This window comes from Vulpes vulpes, chromosome 14, assembly GCF_048418805.1.
Source record: "Vulpes vulpes isolate BD-2025 chromosome 14, VulVul3, whole genome shotgun sequence".
Taxonomy (NCBI): Eukaryota; Metazoa; Chordata; class Mammalia; order Carnivora; family Canidae; genus Vulpes; species Vulpes vulpes.
This window is the reverse complement of record NC_132793.1, coordinates 119,190,654-119,208,902: the sequence shown is the minus strand read 5'-3', so window position 1 is coordinate 119,208,902 and position 18,249 is coordinate 119,190,654. Positions and strand designations below refer to the sequence as shown.

The following is an 18,249-nucleotide window of genomic DNA, read 5'->3' as shown; positions in this document are numbered from 1 at the left end:
TATAGATTAATATGTAGACTCTGGGACAAGACTACTGTGTTTAAATCATCAGCAGCATCACTTACCAGCTGTGACCCTGGGCAATTACCTAGCTCTGTGAGCCTTAGTTTTCTCATCTGTAAAATGAAGCTAAAATGGTATCTATGTCAAAGGTTGCTGTGACGCCTAAAAAGAGTTACTATAGGTACAGTGCCCACAGTGGTCCTTAGCACGTAGTAAATCTCTGTAAATGGCAACTCTGCTTTTCCTTTCTTGCTTCTGCACAAAGGTGACTCTTTCCCTCCTTCTTCCCCATGATACTCCCTCCTAGTCTTGACAATTGTCTAGCCCTTTCTCACAGCAGAAAAGGATTTCTTGGAAAGCAGTGGGATTTCCATCACCAGTGGTATTTAAGCAAAGCCGGGGAGATGAGCTCCTAAAAATGTGGAAAGCAGATTCAGTCATAGAGGATTGACCTCAAGAGTTCTAACTCAGATTCTTGGATTCTCTGCTGTTTCTATGGGTTTAGTTACTATGAATATTTGTGGAGCTTTTGAAGTCTAGGTGGTCTTAAACATGAAATTTCCTATCCTGAGATATCCTTGGAATAGTATTTCCCAGAACAGATAGAAGTTTTCATTGAAAACACTTGCAATGAAGCCTAGAGTTCTCCAGAGCACAAGAGGAGTATTTGTGACAGAAATCTGTGCAGGATGTTCAAGGACAAAGGAGTAGGGAGGCCAGGATGGAGGATGGGGTGGATAGAAGAGAGAGAGAGAGTTTGTGTGTGTGTGTGTGGGGGGGGGGGTTCTTATGTTCTTTATGGCCAGTACTCTCTCCCCTACTATGATATATGCTTCTTGAAGGAAGGAGCTTTATAAATATTCATCACTATATTCCCAGCACAGGAAAGGGACCTGTTAAATGCCCACTAAGCTCCAAGCCTGGCCAAGCAGCAATAAGGTCTGAAGCACTAGGTATCTGTTTCATTGCTCCTCTCTTGTTTCCTCATCTGCTCAGTGGGTGGTTTGTTCTAGGGTTGCAAGACAGAAATACAGAGATGTATCAGCTACTCTGAAGTCAGTATCCCTGGAGTTATCAGCCTATGTGTTCTAGCAGTCACAAGAACAAAAATGTGAATCTGGCTGTCTGGGACCCCAGAACTGGGGAAAGGCCTGGTGCTGAAGGGACAGCTCCCGGGATGGGAAGGGGTGAGGGTGAGGGTGCAAGGCCAGGCACTCAGGCTCCCTTCTGCGGTCCCCACCGAGTCCCAGGTGCCGCCTGTCTGGACTCTCTGGCAGAGAAGGTCGGCAGCTGGTGATTCCATCCATCCAGAAAGAGCAGCTGGAGTTGCCATATCCCTGGAGACTCTTAGGACCCTCTGCCTGGTAATAATCATGGAGAAATGAGGGATGGTGTCTAGAGGAGGCACATGGAGCCTGGCCTTGAAAGAAGGATTGAGGCAGAGGTCACACAGGTTAATGACCAGGAAAGAGCCCCAGAAGAATGACCCCAGGCACCCATGTCTTTCACCTGGCCCAAGTCAGAGGAAGCCTGAGACCCTCGAGGGGTCCAAGCTGCCAGCACATCAAGGTATGCTGTACCAGGGGTCGTGTGAGGTGACCCTAGAAAGAGAAAGAGAAATATTCCTGTCTGGGTGACTGACAAGTGTGTACCTATGTGTTCATCTATCTCTGTGTGTTTTTCTCTGGAGTGTTCCTATTTAAGCTTCAGACTCTCCTGATTTCCGGTGTGCATTTCCACGTGGGTATCCTGACTGGGTTTGCCAGTGCATCTGCGTGGAGTCACCCTGTGAGTTTGCCTTTGATAGGAGTGTGTGACAATCTCTTTGTTGCGTGAGTGTTGTAGGAGCGAGCACGGTGTGTGTGTGTGTGTGTGTGTGTGTGAGTCATTCGTTGGCGTGCAGGGGTGTATTTCTCTTGTCTGCCTGAGTGACTGTGGTCCTGGCACGTCCCTCTCGCCTTGCTGTCTCATCTTTCCCAGCACTCAGCACGCCGGGTACATCATACATGTGTTCGTTTCCTCCCCCCTCAGAATGTCAGCTCCCAGAGGGCAGGACTTGGTGTGATCGTGTTCACAGCACTGTCCCCAGTACCCACAGCGTGCTGGGCACCAGCGGGCGCTCAGTATAACACTGTTCACTGAATGGTCGCTGCGTGCCGTGTGTGTGCGTGTTTCTCCGGTTGTGCGATGGATTTCGGTGTGATGCTGGATCGGTGGGGTTGGGGGGACTGTGAGAACTTCTGGCGTGGGTGTGCGCAATTGGCTCATAACACATACAAGCTTGTACGTGTGCGCAAAAGTGTCTCCTGTGTGACTGCAGGAGCCTGCGTGTGCCTGGGAAGCCTGAGTGTAATCGGCCCCCGTGTGTGCGCGCGCGCTAGCGTGTTGGTGCATTTCTCACGTGTGTCGAGGCGCACTCGTCGGGGGTGCTGGCGCGAACCCGTGCGTGCCCGGGGGGGTGCGTGTGCACACTCGAGGCCCGCGCTCCGCGCCCTCCGCGCGCCCCGCGCTCGGCCTGGGGGCGGGGAGCGGGGGTGTGGCGAGGGCACTGCGGCTCGGCTGCCCGCCCCCGGCGCTGCGGCTCCGGCGCGTCACCGGCCCGCCCCGCCCCCCGGGCCTTTGTAGCCGCCCGGAGGCCCCGCCCCGGCCCGGCCCGGCCCGCCCCGCCCCGCCGCGCGCCCCGCCCCGCCCCGCCCCGCCCCTCCCCGGGCCGCAGTCGCGCCTGGGCCGCCGCGGGCCCGCAGCGAGCGCGGAGCGCGGAGCGCGGCGCACGGCGGGGCCAGGGCCAGGGCCAGGGCGGCGGGCGGGCGGCGGGCGGCGGGCATGGCGGACCGGCGGCGCGCGTGGAACACGGAGGACGACCTGCCCGTGTACCTGGCGCGGCCGGGCAGCGCGGCGCAGACGCCGCGCCAGAAGTACGGCGGCATGTTCGCGGCGGTGGAGGGAGCCTACGAGAACAAGACCATCGACTTCGACGCCTACAGCGTGGGCCGCCGCGGCTCGGCGCGCACGCCTCGCAGCGCGGGCCGGCCCGACGCCGTGGGGCTGCCGGGGCCCGGCGGCAGCGAAGACACCGCCAGCGACGTGAGCGAGCTCTCGGGCTCGGCGGTCAGCTCGCCGGGCGAGCGCGAGGAGCGGCCGCCCGCGCTGCGCATCCGCTGCCCCGCGCCCCGCGACCTGCCGCTCGGCCGGGACAATGGCCAGGTACCCTCAGGGCGCGCGCCGACCGGACGGGGGGGCGGGACCCCGGGGCAGCGGGGCGCGGAGCCGCCGGAGCCCAGCGCCCGGCCGCTGCCCTGGGCTCGAGAGGGCCGCGGAGGGCCCCTCCCCCACTGCATCCCCCACTGCATCCCCCACTGCATCCCCCTGGAGGGCCGGCGCGGTGCTCCCATCTGGTCGGGGCTGGTCAGCCCAGCCCGGGAGACTCCAAAGGGCCCTTCGCGATCCGGCCCCCCTGCTGCTCCTCTGCAGAAAGGGGGAGCAAGGCTCTGAGCAGGAAAGTAACTTGGCTACAGCTGCCACATGGAGCCTTCAAAGCGAGGGCACCTCTGGGGTGAAGTTTAATCCAAGGATCCCCGCTCTTTGCCCTTCGAAAAGAAGGGGAACTGCTTTCCGCGTTAGTCCATTCATTTATTCACTCACTCATTAGTGATTATAGAGCCCCTACGGTGTACCAGGCTCTGGAAAAGGTTCAGTGAACCGCCTGTGGTCACACAGGCTGATGCCCAAAGAAGCCTTTCCTGTGTGCTCCCTCTGTGCTTTCTGGGGGAAAGATTTGCTTAAAGATTTGGATGGGTCGGGCACATAGAACTAGAAACTGCTCTCCCCAGGCACCGACATTTTCAGGGGATGCTGCTGAGTCGCACAGCACGACGCCAGTGGGCTCCCTTCACAGAGCAAGTTGGAGGCAGAGCGGAGACTTGAACCCGGCTCTCCAGCTTCCTAGACTTGGAGGTTTTTACCCTCCGAAAGTGAAGGGGCGTCAGAGAGAGGGAATGCCAGGCCGTGGGCCCTATGGCTCTTCTCCCTTAAGCTGGAGGTCGCCAGGGAATTGGACGAAGATGGATGGGTAGACAGCACAGCTTTGGGATGTGTGCGTAAGGGTCGGGGCCAGATGCTAGGACAACGGAAGTTGGAGCACTTGAGGACCAGCGAGCTGTCAGCTTAGCCCAGAACTCGAAGTCTGAGCACTGCTCAGGTCCCAGCCCTCCTCCTCCCTCCCCCCCCCCCCAGTACACGCTGGGGTCCCGACTCAGCACGCTGGCCCCACCCCAGGCCAGGGTGGGCGATAGATTCATGGTGAGAATCAAATCAGTTAATGCCGGTACGCAGTGAGCAATAAATGTTCGTTGTTGGATTTTACTATCATTTTTTTATTACCCCCTCTCCCCTTAAATACTATGAGAGGCATAAAGTGAGCGGGAGGAAGCAGAGCTCGATCCAGACGGAAATCTGGGAGGGCTTCCTGGAGGAGTGGGGGCTGGGCCGGCCTGCGGCGGCTTGGACGCAGTACGGGATCTCCTGCTCCCATCCTCGGGCTCTCGGCCTTCCGCCCCCGGGAGCTCGGGAACTCTCCGTGGTCCTGAAGTCGGCGCCCTGAGAGGGGGAGGTCTACACTGATGGCGGTGGGGGTGGGGGGAGGCCAAGGGAGGGGGCTATCGGGAGTCATCTCCTTGTCCCTACCCCTTCTTATTCTCCCTTGGCCACTTGCTTCCCTCGTGGTTGACCCTGTTTGGGGTTCAGGCTTCTGAGCCCGAGCGGGAGACTTCAGGGCTGCGGATCCAGATGCCGGGGTCGGTACCGGTAACCCCTGTTTCCAGCCGAGGCCCTTTGCCCTCTTAAACCTCAGCTTCTCCACCTGTGAAATGGGGATGGCATTTTCCTCCCAGCCACCCACAAGGCGTGGTGGGGGATCAGGGAGGCGAGAGCGCTTTGTGCACGTCGGGAAGCTGTCTGGAAGTGCGTCCCTGACGGAGCTACGGCCAGCGGCCCCCGAGCCAGCATCGCCCCCCGGCTCTGCCTGCGACGGCTCCGCAGCCGCGCCTAGGCACTTGCGGGCGGTGGTCGCTTCACCTCTTCCACTCTTCCCTCTCCCCTTCTGGCCCTCTCTTCCCTTTCTCCATGGCTTCCCGGGGACTGGACAAAAGGCGGCGCCTGCGGCGCGCCTAGGGCTCCGGAAGCCCTGGAGGTTTGGGACTGCGGACACGAGGGGCTCACGGTCTCCCAAGGGGAAGCCTTTTACTTTCTGCGGACCAAGCGGCCACGGGGCTCGGGTTCCGGGGCGGGCTTCGCGGCTCCAGAGCTTTGCAGAGGGCACGGGGCGGGGGGTGGGGTGGGGGCGGGAGCGGGGGTCCTCCCCCCGCCCAGAGAGCTCTCTCCCGGTGAGGGAGGAGGAGTTTCTGCGGCGCAGGCGCAGCCTTTGCTGAGGCCGGAGGCCCAGCGACTGCGGCGCTTTGTACCCGGGAAGTCTGCATGGGAGCAGCGATCTGTGTGGCCAATCGCGGGCCGGTGCCCCTCCCCCGATACGCACGTGGTCTCGTCCCCAGCTCTGGAGCTTTCCTGCCCGGACTGACCCCCGGGGACGTCCTGGTGCGGAACCCAGGACTTAACCACGCTGAGGAAGGGAATGGGGGCGGCATGGGACGCGAGACTTGCAAATTCCGGTCATCAACGAGGATTTAAGACCCAGCTCAGCCCCCAGAGGCCAGGTTGAATGAACGAGTGCAGGAGAATGAGCTCTAGATAAGGGGTGCGGGAGGGAACCTGGCTTCCAGGAACTGTTCTGATTGTAGCTAACATACTTTGCACCCGAGATACCATTTTATTTCTGTAAGCCCCAACCAGTATACCCACCAGTATAAAGGAGGATATTATGGCCTCTAGGGCCCCCGGAATCCTAAATTGCTTCTCTTTTGCGAACCTACAAACCTATTTCAAGCCCAAAGCATCTCTGGCCTCCCGTCCTGGTCAGGGTGACTGGCCTCTAGGTGGCTGTGGAGTTAAGGACTTCAGGCCTCAGTTTGCAGAGTGGGGTTCCTCACCACCCCTAGGACACCCTCCCCCTGGGTGGCAACTTGAAAGTAAAGAAGATGGATCTTTTAAAAGATACTGTGAGTTTGTATTTTGCAGGCAGAAAGTGAATGGCAGAGAAGGTTAACATGTTATTCTGTCTGGAGGTTTGGGGCGCCTTCCAGGATTGGGGGGATTGCTAGGACTCCCCCTTCCCCCATACCCTCTTTTCTCCTTTCCTGTCTAGAAGTTTATCAAGCTATGCCCTGGCCTCCTGACCCCTCTCCCTAGAGCAACATATGGGTGGGGGTGCTGGGGCTGTGGTCCACTATACACTGGGAGGCAGGGCATCCTATTCTGTTGTCCCCCAGCCTGTCCTGGGGTCTGTGGGGACCTTAGTGCCAGTAGTCTGGCCCTCCAAACCATCACTGGTGGGGAAGACTGTGGGGGTGACTTGGTCCCCCTGTCCTCCCCCCCACCAGCCAGGCTGTTGTGTGATGAGACCCTGCAGCAGGGGGTAGAGCGGGTCAGCCATTCATTAGGTTAGGGCCTTGTCTCTCCCATCCCTGCACTCTCCTCCCTAACTGCCTGGCAGTAAGACTGCCGAGCCCTCGCGGAAGCTGGTTCAACGATGGCAGTGGGGAGGTGGCGGGAAAGGCTTTTTGGAGAGGCCGCTGACGAGGGGTCGGGGAGATGGGTAACCTTTTGTTTGGGGTTAGATGTTAAGGAAGACGGTACAGCTTGAATAAAGGCTCGGAGTCCTCGGAGATGGAAAAGCGCTTGATGCGTTCAGGGCGTGTGCACAGCGGACGGACAAGCGGACGAACGGAGGCCGCGGCGAGAGCGGTCGGAGGGGCCGGCCCTGCGCCCCCCTGCGCCCGCCTGCGCCCGCCCTGCGCCCCCCTGCGCCCGCCTGCGCCCCCCTGCGCCCCGCGCCGCGCAGCTGTGGCGGGGAGGCCCGCGATGCGGTGCTGCGCACCTGTGGCGCTGCGGCGGGCCCTGCTGCGCCGCGCAAGGCCGCCTCCCGCACTTCAAGGCACCCTGCGAACCGGACCTTCCCAGTCGCCAGAGCGCGGCCGGGGCGCAGCGCAGGGCGTGCGCGCGGGGCGGGGGTCGGCGGGGCTGGGCGGCTCGGGGGGCGGGGGGCGGAGTGGGGGGATCGGAAGGGAAGAGCTTCCTGGTTCGAGCCGAGAGGGGCGAATCGGGCTCGGCTCCGCGCCGCCGGGAGGAGCTGTCTGTAGCCCCCTCCTCCCGCCCTCGCCGCTCCCTCCTCCTCCCGCCCTCCGCGCCGAGCCGGGAGGTGCTGCAGCCGGAGCGGCGGCGGCGGGCGTGCGGGCAGCCGGGGCGCCGAGCCTGCGTCCCTCTCCGCTGTCCTCCCGGGCCTTTGCCACCGCGCCCGCGGGGAGCGGGGCCGGCGGAGCGTCGCGCCGAGCGAACCACCGCCCCACGGGCCGGCCGGCCGGGCCGAGGGCGCCAGCGGGGCCATGTCTTACCAAGGCAAGAAGAGCATTCCGCACATCACGGTGAGCCGGGCCCCCGCCGCCGCCCCCGCCCCGCCCCGCCCCGCCGGTCTTCGTGGGTGGGGGTGGTCGCCGCCGGGGTCGGGATCCGCGGGGGGACGGCGGGGGCGGCCCCGAGGCTTCCTGCGTGGCGGCGGGTGGGGCGGGGCTGGTCTCGGCTCCGCGGCCCCCTCCCCCCAGCCTCTGGGGACAATGGTGGCGATGGGGGGAGCCCCGCATGGCTAGGCGGGGCCGGAGCCTCGGGCCGCTCTCCCCGCGGGCTCGCCGCCCCACCCCGCCCCACCCCACCCCCACCCCACGGGAAGTGCAGGAGGCTGGCGTGGACCGGGAGGATGCGGAGCTGAACAAAAGAGGGAGGGGCGCGGGGGGCCGGACCCCCCCCTCGGGCCCGGGAGCGGGGATGGGGCGGGGAGTGCCGAGCGTCCTGCGCCTGGCCCCCGCCCCGGCCGGCCCGGCACCTCGCAGCCGAGTTCCTCCCCTGCGGGAGGAAGGGAAAATACGGTCCTCCGCCTCCCGCTCCCGCCCATACCGACGGAGTGGAAGTCTGGACCTAGGGACTGCGCCATCATGGAGCGCCCCTCCCATCTCTCACCGCAGCTAAAAATAAACCTACTGGGGTGGCCTTGGCAGCTGTGGCCCCAGAAGGGTTAACGCTGGGGGGCAGGAGGGTGGTGGGGGCTGAGCCGTCCGTCGTCCCTGGGTGTGGCCGGAAACAAAGGATCCCTGCTTTGTCTCGGTGGGGAGCTGAGGGCTGAGGGCGCAGCGATGGGGAGACCTGGCCTCCACCCCATTCCCGCCCTGGCACCCGAGTTGAGCCAAACCCATCCTGAAGGATGTGGCTCACAGGCGCTAGGGAAGCCGCTGGGCCTTTGGTGGCCGTTCCTGGAGTGGGCAGGTGCTGGGAGGTGGGATTCTGGGTGTGCCCTAATTCTCCAGCATGACACCTGAGGTTTGAGGACAGGAGACCCAGCATACTTATTTATCCAGAATCCTGGCTTTGGGAGCCCCGAGGGAGCCCCATGCCTTCCCATGGGAAGGCAGCCCTGGGTGGGGGAGGGAGCTGACATTTCCCAGTTGCCTGCCCAGTCTATGGTAAATCCTCTTTTGAGTCTTCATAGTAAATCCTTTGAAGGAAGCATTGTCTACCTCCCAGAGGCTGGAGCACTGGCTGGGGCGTAAGTGAGAGGCAGGTTGAGACAGAGCTCCCCTACCCCCCACCCATGTGCCTCCTTTCCAACTGTGGGCTGAGTCTTCCCTTGGGAAACCCCTCCTGGGCCCAGCTTCAGGTCTTGCCAGCAGACCTTTGGTGAGGTCCTGTCTCGAGGTGTGACCCCTGAGGGTAGAGACCATCTCTAACCCATCCATAACCCCTGCCTTCTGAGATGTGAGGGTATGAGTGACCAGTCCTAGAACACTCTGGTTGCCTAAGAATCAACAGAAGAGGTGTGGTTGCCCCAGGCAAGGCAGTGCAGGAGGAAAGTGGGTTTTGTTTGAGCAGGTCCCTGCCTTGTGACTCTCTAACCTTGCCCCCTCAGGGGAACCAGGGCAAGTGATGGGAGTGGGGGTGATGCAGTGACTGATGAGTCTGGAGCCTTGGGTCCCATTGTGGCTGTGGCCCATGGCACCTGTGTCCCCCTCTCAGGACCCCAGTTTCCAAGAAGGCGATTTGGCCCAGTGGTTTTTGAGGCAGGTGTGTAAGAATGGTGTCCCAGACTTGAACAGCTGTCAGTGTCAACAGACATAGCAGCCACCCTGCCCTCCTGCTGTGACCCTCTGGAACCGAGATGGCTGCCCAGGCTTTTGCACCAAACGGATCTGGGTGCTCATCCTCCCTCTGCCACCTCCTAGCCTCTGCGCTCTGATATCCCCAGTGGGCCAACACTGGCCGATTCCCAGGACCAACGAACATCCAAGAGGACTCTGGCAAAGCACTTAGTGTGTGTTAGGTGCGTAATAAGGGCAGTAGAACTGGTGGCTGACTCTGCTGCTTTAGTCTTTGTGCGAAGCCAGTAGTCAACCTGTGTGTAAAAGAGAACCAAATGGAGTGGTTGTAGCAGCTTCAATAGCGTGGACAAGTGGGGATGAGATGCTGAAAAGTATACTTAATTCCTGGGAAGGAGGCTCTTGAGCATTTGTGTTTCATTTGGTCCACATAAACCCACTCTACCCAGAAAGATTTGTGGTTTAAAGAAACAGCAAAACAGAAAGGATGGACTTGGATTAAGCTCCTTTATAGGACCCTCAGCTTCCGGGGGGATCTTTTGCTGATAATGTACATGTCGTGACAAGAACCAGAGTGCCATTACATGCGTGGAAAGGTGCTGTGGCTTTCCAAATGCTGCATCCTTCATTTGTGTGACAGTGCTCATTTGGTAAGGTCATAATAAGCACTGCTCTGTGCTGGGCACTGTGCTGGCTGCTAGGGAAAGTTGGAATGAAGTGGGTTTGTGCGTTCCTTCCCAGAGTTTGACAAAGATCAACATTTATGCCTGAAGTTGCATCCAAGTGTGGGAGGTATCCTAAGAGGACACATAGGAGGCTGGTGGAAAGTAGAGCAGGGACACCCACCCCAGTCCTGGAGGGAGGTTGGGGAGGAGGGGAGATTCTGTGTGAGTGGAGCGGCCCAGAGGCAAATGAGTGTGGGGTGGTGGAGAAACTGAAGGCAAGTCAGCATTATGGGAACCCAACCTCTGCTTCCAAATGTAGCTGCTCTGTGCAATGAGAGCAATCCTGGATGGTTTTGGTAGCCATGGTGTGCTTGGCCTGTAGAGAGACTTTGGGGGTTGAAAAGAACCAAGATACAACTCTCAGCGCATCTCCACCTGCTCAGTGCTGGGTCACTCTGTGCCCCTGTGAGCCTCAGCGTTGTCAGAACAATCAGGATAAGGTCCCAGATCAGCCAGAGCATCCGGAGATAGGGCAGACGGTACTTGAGCAGAAGAGAAGGGACATTCCAGGCGGGGCACGGCTGAGTTAGGAAAATACCCCACCCGTGTTGACTGTGATGGGGCACCTTTCCTTCCATTTTCCACCTCGGCCTTTTTGTGAGATAAGAGAGTACCCGACAGAGAGGAGCGAAAAAGCAGAAGCACTTAGCTTCAGCCCCTGAGGATTGTTTAAAATATTTACAAAGCTCTGTTTCATGTGTGGCTTTTTAAAAAATTAATGGCACAGCCAGGGATTAACTTAGCTAAAGCTGTTTCTGGAGCCCACTGCAGTGGTAAAGTGTTAGAACATCCTGGGCGTGGCTCTGAGCAAACAAAGGCACATGGCTTCCTGGCCCTGCAGAAGCTCTAGGCTCCCAGCAGAGCCACCGGAGGGGGAGGTCTGCTCAGTTGTGGGAGGAGACCAGAGCGTCCACCACAATGGCGAAGCAATATTACTATTAAAAGTAGGACCTCACAAGTACTGATCATTTGTGGGTTTGCAGGCTGTTACAGCATTTGACATGACCTCTGTGATCTCTCACTTGGTTTTCAGAGCAGTCCTATGAGGGAGACAGGCTAGTGACATCATGCCTGTTCCCCAAAGTGAAGGTTCACAGAGACTTCAGTAGCATGTAAAAGTTCTTGCAGTGGCCTGTGAAGGAAGGAAGAGCCAGATGCAAGCAGAGCGGGTAGGAGGGCTGGTCTGCCTGTGATGAAAATTACTATCTGATTGAAATCTGTGTGCATCTGTGTGCGAGCATGTGTTCCATCAAACAGTGAAGCTGAGCAGGGAAGAAAGATCCGTAAGTGAAACTCATATCAGACTCACGTAGTCTCTAATGTGTAAATACACAAAACACATGTGAGGCCTGTTACACTTCTTCCCGAGGATGACATTCAGTTTATTTACCAGCCTTCGCCCCGTTTTTTACACAAAGGGTTTGAGATGCCCACAGTAATTTGTCACGCACATAGTGAAATCATATGGTATACCAGAGCTGAGGATTGAGGAAGAGCTGGGAATAGACCTGCCAGTGTTTCAGGTCACCAGAGGTGTGCAGCTGGATGTCTGCTACTGATTCAGAGCTTCTGTCATCCAGGGCAGAGAAGCAAACACCCTCAGTTATGTCAAGTTTATGACCAGAGACGGGGAAGTGGGCCATATTCCTAGGGGAAAAATTATTTTGTTAAAATTCTTTTTTTAAAAATTTTAAAAATATTTTATTTATTTATTCATGAGAGATACAGAGAGAGGCAGAGACACAGGCAGAGGGAGAAGCAGGCTCCCTATTGGGAGCCTGATGCAGGACTTGATCCCAGGACCCCGGGATCAGGCCCTGAGCTGAAGGCAGATGCTCAACCACTGAGCCACCCAGGTGCCCCTAAATTAAATTCTTAAAAAACATTTCAGAGAGGGTAATCATGATAATTATTAGGACTTCTTCTAAAACCTAGCTATGCTAACTTAGCCCTGCATGTCTCTTTCTCGTGGTGAACTTGGCCAAGACTGAATATATGGAACACACGTGACAGGACATATGTGAATGTGCCTGGCACATTGCAGTGGCTGACAGATGATCGTTTCTTTCTCCAAACCAGGCTCCCTCTTTGAGGATACGAAAACTCAGAATGGCAGGTGAACAGGCACGTGTTCACCACGTCTCCGTTCTGTTCTTGGAACAGTGCAAGGTGTGATGGCAGCTAAAAATACATATTTCATGATCCATGACCTTAACAAGCTTACTGCCTAAGGGACAAAGTATACACACAGCAATTAAGAATGACAGAGCACAGGTGTTAGAGGGGCTTGGGGAGGGGACTCAGTGTTGGTGGATGCTCTAGGAGGTGGCTTCCTGGGACTTAGGGGGGGCAGCACGAGCTAGATATTGAAGGATTTGATTGGTGGAAACATGGGAAGAGCTTGCAAAGCAGGTAGAACAGCCTATACAAGACTTGGGCTGGGGGATGAATATGGTCAGAATATGAATATAGTTAGAAGGAGATGGATCAAGGGGTAAGGAACGTGAAATAAATGGGAAGGGGTGCAGGTATGGGGGGATTCTGTAACACTTTGGAAGCTGGGTAGAATGTACCCAATGTGATGGAAATAGTATATGGTTCTAAGTCCGGCTCAAATGCGAGTAGGATATTTGATCTTAGGCAAGTCACTTCCTTTCCCTGGGCTTCAGATTCCTTTTCTTTTCTTTTTTAAAGATTGTATTTATTTGAGGGGAGGGGGAGAGAGCACAGAGAGAGAGAGCACGCACAAGCAGGTGGAGGAGCAGACTGCCCTGAGAACGGAGTCCAACATGGGGCTCAACCTCATGACCCTCCTGAGATCATGACCTGAACTGAAACTGAGATTCAAAAAAAAAAAAAAAAAAGAAAAGAAAAGAAAAGAAAGAAAAGAAACTGAGATTCAGATGCTAAACCAGCTACCAGGCGCCCCTGGATTCCTTTTCTTTATAGAGTTGCAGTAGGTGATGAATTCCAAGTTTAGGACCCTCTGAGTTTATTCTGGGTGGGCAATAGGAAGCCACTGGAAGTTTGTGAGCTAGGAGGCTGGTATGATAAAGGCAGCATGCAAGAGTGTGGATTCTGAAACCAGATTATTTGGGTTTGGGTTCTAGCTGTTCCACTGACTAGCTGTGTAATTCGGGCAAGTGTCTTATTCTGTCTACGCACCAATTTTCCCTGGTAAAATGGGATTAATAATATTGCATAGGATTTTTTAAATTGAGAATTAAATAACTTACTGTGTGTAAGATGCTTAGACTAGTGCCTGCACATGGTATATCCTCTATAGGTTAGTTACTATTATTCTTATTGTGGGAAGACGTATTAGTCAGCTTTGTTCTGTAGCAAACAACCACCAAGTCTGGTTTTCAACACATTGAATTCTTGTTCACGCTATATGAGGGCTTTGGATTGGCTGTAGCTTTACCCCTCGGTGCTGGTGAATAATGGGTCTGTTCTTTGTATTTCTTCACTTTGAGACTCAGGCAGAAGGAGTAGAAGAGGGAGGCACAAGAGATTGGTAGCAACCTGAAATGCCTTTAAGAACTTGTGCTCAATTATGGCTTATAGTCACATGGCCAAAGCAAGTCACAGGATCCAGACCTAAATCAATGAAAAGAAGCCTGATGATGAACTTTCTTAAGGAGATGTGAAGATTAAGTGTGAAAGTTATGAAAAAAAATTATGCCATGTAAGAGTTACTAATACCTGTTAGGGCTAAGATGAGGTATTCAGGAAGTGTATGAGGTGAGTTTGGAATAAAAGACTTGCACTGGTTCATAGGTTGAATTAAGTTGGGAATGAGCACCAAGCTGAGCTGTCTCAGTGGGCAGTTGGAACTCCAGATTGGTACAGGGGTGGGGGTTGACAGCCAAGGGCCAGATACAGAGATTAGGAAGCACTAGTAGAAGATATGAAATGTGAGATATTCAAGGAACCAGTGGTTCTCAGCCCATGTGCTGTGAGCAGACTGGTGTATTAAAAAAAATCCTCTGCAGATGTGCTGCTAAATTTTGATCAGCATTTAAAGTTTATATTTTTTTGCAACTGAATCTACAAATTGTCCTAGTAACATGTATCAAGTGGAATCCTAGGCACTCACAACAAGCAGGGAGGTATTGAATGAGTCTAATTTGTGTGTGTGTGTGAATCAAAGGAGGTTCCTGCCCTTGGAAGAAAGCATCAAGAGGACTTTGCCCTTGAGCATATAAAAGGACACGGTCAGGGCAGTGGACAGTTCCCTGGTGCTGAAGTGTAAGCAGGGGAGCTATTGAAGCCCTCCTGGGATAGGCAATCACGCCCTAGTAGGGATGGTATGTGAATGAATGCTGACTGTCTTAGTGTTGTGTAGGTCTTTACTTTAAGAACGGTGCAGTTTTTTATACTGTTTGAACATGTGTTCTGAACACAGGTTGAGATCCCTGACCCTGGAGAGATGCAATGATGAAATCCTAACTTTGCTCTGAGAAAAGACAACTCTGAATTGGTGTTGGTGGCTTTAGGAGGAGTGGGATCCAGGGTGTTTCATAGAAACACTGGTCTACAAAACTAAAGCAAGCAAGTAAAAGGTAGAAAGTTATGGCTGTGGACATATGAAGCTGCTCCTCCTCACTTCCTTGGGCCTGTGCCGGGCACCTGGAACATTCTCCCTGACCAGGCTTACCCTCTCTGGCCCTTTGCTCTTGTATAAGCTGTGCCCATTCTCCATGGAGGATCTTCCCCCCAGGAGCTGGGGAATGTGAACACTCCCACGTCAGTGACTTTGGTTTGTCTATTTGATTAAACCCTGGAAGGCTGGAACAGCATCTCATTCTCTTTGGCATCTCAGGAGTGCACTTGCACACTGGTGACTCACGGAGAGGCTTCATACTGCGTGGGCAGATGAATGAAACCAGGTTGCAAATGGTGTTGCTTTGCTGAGTGAGGTTTTAGCCACTCCTGCTTTTGGCTTTCCTTAACAAATATCCTATCTGTGTATTGAGTATTTAGGTAGTTACCATCCAGAAGATGATGAGGGAGGCATGAAGGGTTTTTGGAGCTCAAAAAAAACAAAGGGCCTCCTAAGTGGTACTTTGTCAGCGGGGAGAGAACAGAGCTGATCTATTAATGGGATTCATTGCATTTCCCACTGAAAAGCAAGATTTTACAGTAAGGGCCATCTGTATCAGTTGGAGCATTATAGCACACATATCCCCTAGGCCTTGACTGAATAATGACTTGGGGTCAGTTCCATGCCTCAGTGGGTCTGATACAGAATTGTATAGAACAAACAGGTAGCTGTTTTAGATTTTGTACCTGTTCCCAAATTATGCTGCCCTGTATTTTGTACCATACCATAACCCTTAGGGCTGAAGTCCTAATAATATCTCAGCAAATATTTGATTTATACAACCTTAAAGTCAAAAGGAACCTTTGAAGTTACGCAAAATGTTCAGTGTTTGTATAGTTAAGAACGCAGGAAGTAGTGTCTGTTGCTTCTCCCTGACACCCCCATCTCTAGTGTAGGAATTCAAATTCTCCTTGCATACCTCTAATGACAGGGCGATCACTACTTTATTCAGCAGCTTGCTATATTCTTGGGTGTTGTTGGAAACCTCTTGTGTGTGTGGACTGACAGTCTGTCTCTTGCTCTACTTGCCCCCAGAGTTTTCAAAGGTCTCCTTTTCTTCCACATGGACATTCTTGGAGGCTCCAGAAGGCATTTCTCAGGCATTTCTCATTACCCAAGACGCTTTCTTTCCCAGAATGGCCCCAGTGCTCTATTTGTCATGGAGCACACCTTCCAGGTGTAATGTTACGATTTTTTGTTCCTTGTTCTTCCTTTCATTTTCTTCTTTTCTCTTTTGCTGTCCTTTATTTCCGGGCATGCAGAACAACATAGATTCAAAATAGAACTTTAATCATTGGGCACTTTTCAAACTGGCTTAAAAACTTTTTAGGGTAATAGACATCTTTGAGAAGATATTGAAAGCAATGGAACTTTTTCCTGCTTCCTCAATGCTTGGACACAGGACATTTGGCATAAAATATTGGACTACATAGATACACATTCAGCATATGAAATGTACAGAGGGCTTTTACACATTATCTCTAGTAATCCTGTGAGTTGGTACTTTGATTAATTGTTTACAGATGAGGAGATGGAAGCAGAGAGGTTAAGTATCTTGTCCCAGGTCACTCAGCCAAGAAGCAGTGTAGGAATAAGCTGTAGTCTCTGTGAAGGATCTCACAGTCTCATGGGAGAAATAGACAAAAATGAGCTGGAAGATGAAACATCATGAAGCAATACTAACCATGCAGTGTGTGCCTCATGTTGTGGGAACTGCAAGGGGTGACCACATGTTCCTGGGGTTAGGAAACTGGGCTCACAGGGTGAGTTGGAAATCAATGTGTAGAGCAGGTTTGGCAGGAAGGTCATAGGAAGGCATGGGGGTGTGAAGTTGCAGTTAGGGAGCCAGTGTGTGGTGAGTAGCAGAATGTGGGAACACAAGGCTGGGGGAGGGGAAGGGTCAGAAAAGAAATTACCCAGGAGTGTGTCCTTTGTCCTGTGCATGAGGACAGGCTGATGAAAGGTTTAAAGGGGAGGTGTGACATGGTTGCATTTGTGTTTCAGAAAGGTCACTGGCTGTCATGTGGAAGGAACGAGACAAGCAGTAGGGAGACAGGTGGCGAGGGCTGAATTGGGACAGGTGCAGTGGGAGGTGGAATTAGCAGGTGTATGTGAGGACTTTCTGGACCAGATACAACAAGATCAAGGAAAGGGTTGGGTCTGAAGTGAGAATTTAAAGAAGAGTGGAAGATAAAACTGAACATCTCCATGAGATCTAACTCTCCATGTTGCAGAGGTTAAAAAACAAAAACAAAAACAGGCACAGGTCTAAGTGCTTGTCCACATGTTAATTCATTTGTCTTTCAAAAGAGCTCTTTACATTACTGGTGGGAAAGTGACACAGGCTGAGGAGAACTTGCCTGAGGCACAGGCTTTGTAAGGGTGGGGCAGGTCAGAGCTCAGGCTGTCTGCTTGGCACCCAGCAGGCCACTCTGCCTCTTTGTCAAATGAGATAATGGGTGTGAAAGCATCTGGCTTACAGGAGACAAGTAGGTCTCTGCATTTAACGTCTACCCACCAGAGAGCTCTTAACAACTTTTAGAGCCCTTTAATCTGCCTTACTCCCTTCTGGCTACAATGGCCAATCCTATCAGGAGGACAGGTGAGCATATGGCATCAGGTTTGTGCTTAATAAATAGCTGAATGGGTATATGTGGTTGGTTCTTGCTTGTTCCCATTTTGTAGAGGTGGGAACTAAGGCTCAGACATGTTAACCAGGTATAGTGAAGAGAACACAGGATAACCACTTGGGAGCAATGTGGCTGTCATTTTGTAAGTACTGGGAAGAACTAGGTTCAAATCTGGCAGCACCGACTCCTGGCTGTGTAACCTCCAGAGATTACTTCACTTCTCTGAGCTTCCTTGCTTGTAGCATTCATACCCACTTCTTTTTTTATTTCTATTTTATTTGCCTTTTTTTTTTTTTTTTGAGAAAGAGAGAGTGTGGGTGGGGGGGGCACAGAAGGAGAGGGAGAGAGACAATCTTAAGCTGGCTCCATATCCAGCGAAGGGCCCGGAGATCACGACCTGAACCACGATCTAGGGTCAAATACTCAACCAACTGAGCCACCCAGGCACCCCAATCCTACCCACTTCTTCAGGTGACTTAATTAAAAATGAAAACCCATGTAATACAGAAACAATACTTAGTATGCACTTAGGAATGTGATTTCCTTAAAGGTAAAGGATTTCTGTTCAGATTGCTTTGTATGAGGTAAAAAGCAGATACAAGGCAGCACAGAAATGGGTTTCAACATAGAAACAGATGTAGCTAGCGTCATCCTCCTATGGGCAGCCCGAAGCCCCTGTCCACTCCTGGGATCATCATACAGCTGTGTTATTTTAAACCCAGATTTTTTTGTCCACAAGGGATTATTTCCTGAATGCTGGTATCCTGGGACCTGAGATCTTACTGTTAAAACTGCAGTTGTCATGGAAACGGGGCTGAGCTTCCAGAGAAGCTGTGTAATCCATGGGGACTACTGGTATTTCTAATTCATGAAGGAGGAAGATGCTGCTGTGCTCTCTGCCCATGCAAGGGGAGAACAAATGTGTGTTAATTAGATTTGGTCTCAGGCCTGTTGCCACTTCCAGGGCTGGCTTCCTGGAAAGTGTGGCAGAAGGCTGCAGGTTGACAGGCTGTCCCCTGAGGCAAAAGCAAAGG

At 53.8% G+C, this 18,249-nt stretch overlaps 1 protein-coding gene across 2 annotated transcripts in view; it reads left to right on the top strand.

Annotated features, from left to right (window-relative positions):
- Positions 1 to 2,783: 2,783 nt before the first annotated feature.
- Positions 2,784 to 18,249, top strand: part of CRMP1 (collapsin response mediator protein 1) — a 72,758-nt gene continuing 57,292 nt past the window's right edge. Inside the window, exon 1 of one of the 2 annotated variants that reach the window (XM_025998163.2) lies at positions 2,784 to 3,207. In XM_025998163.2, the coding sequence (XP_025853948.2) occupies positions 2,827 to 3,207 (381 nt within the window). In that variant the 5' untranslated portion in view covers positions 2,784 to 2,826. Of the gene's footprint in view, positions 3,208 to 7,201; positions 7,536 to 18,249 lie in introns of those variants that run through there. The other variant, XM_072737803.1, reaches the window with a different exon arrangement.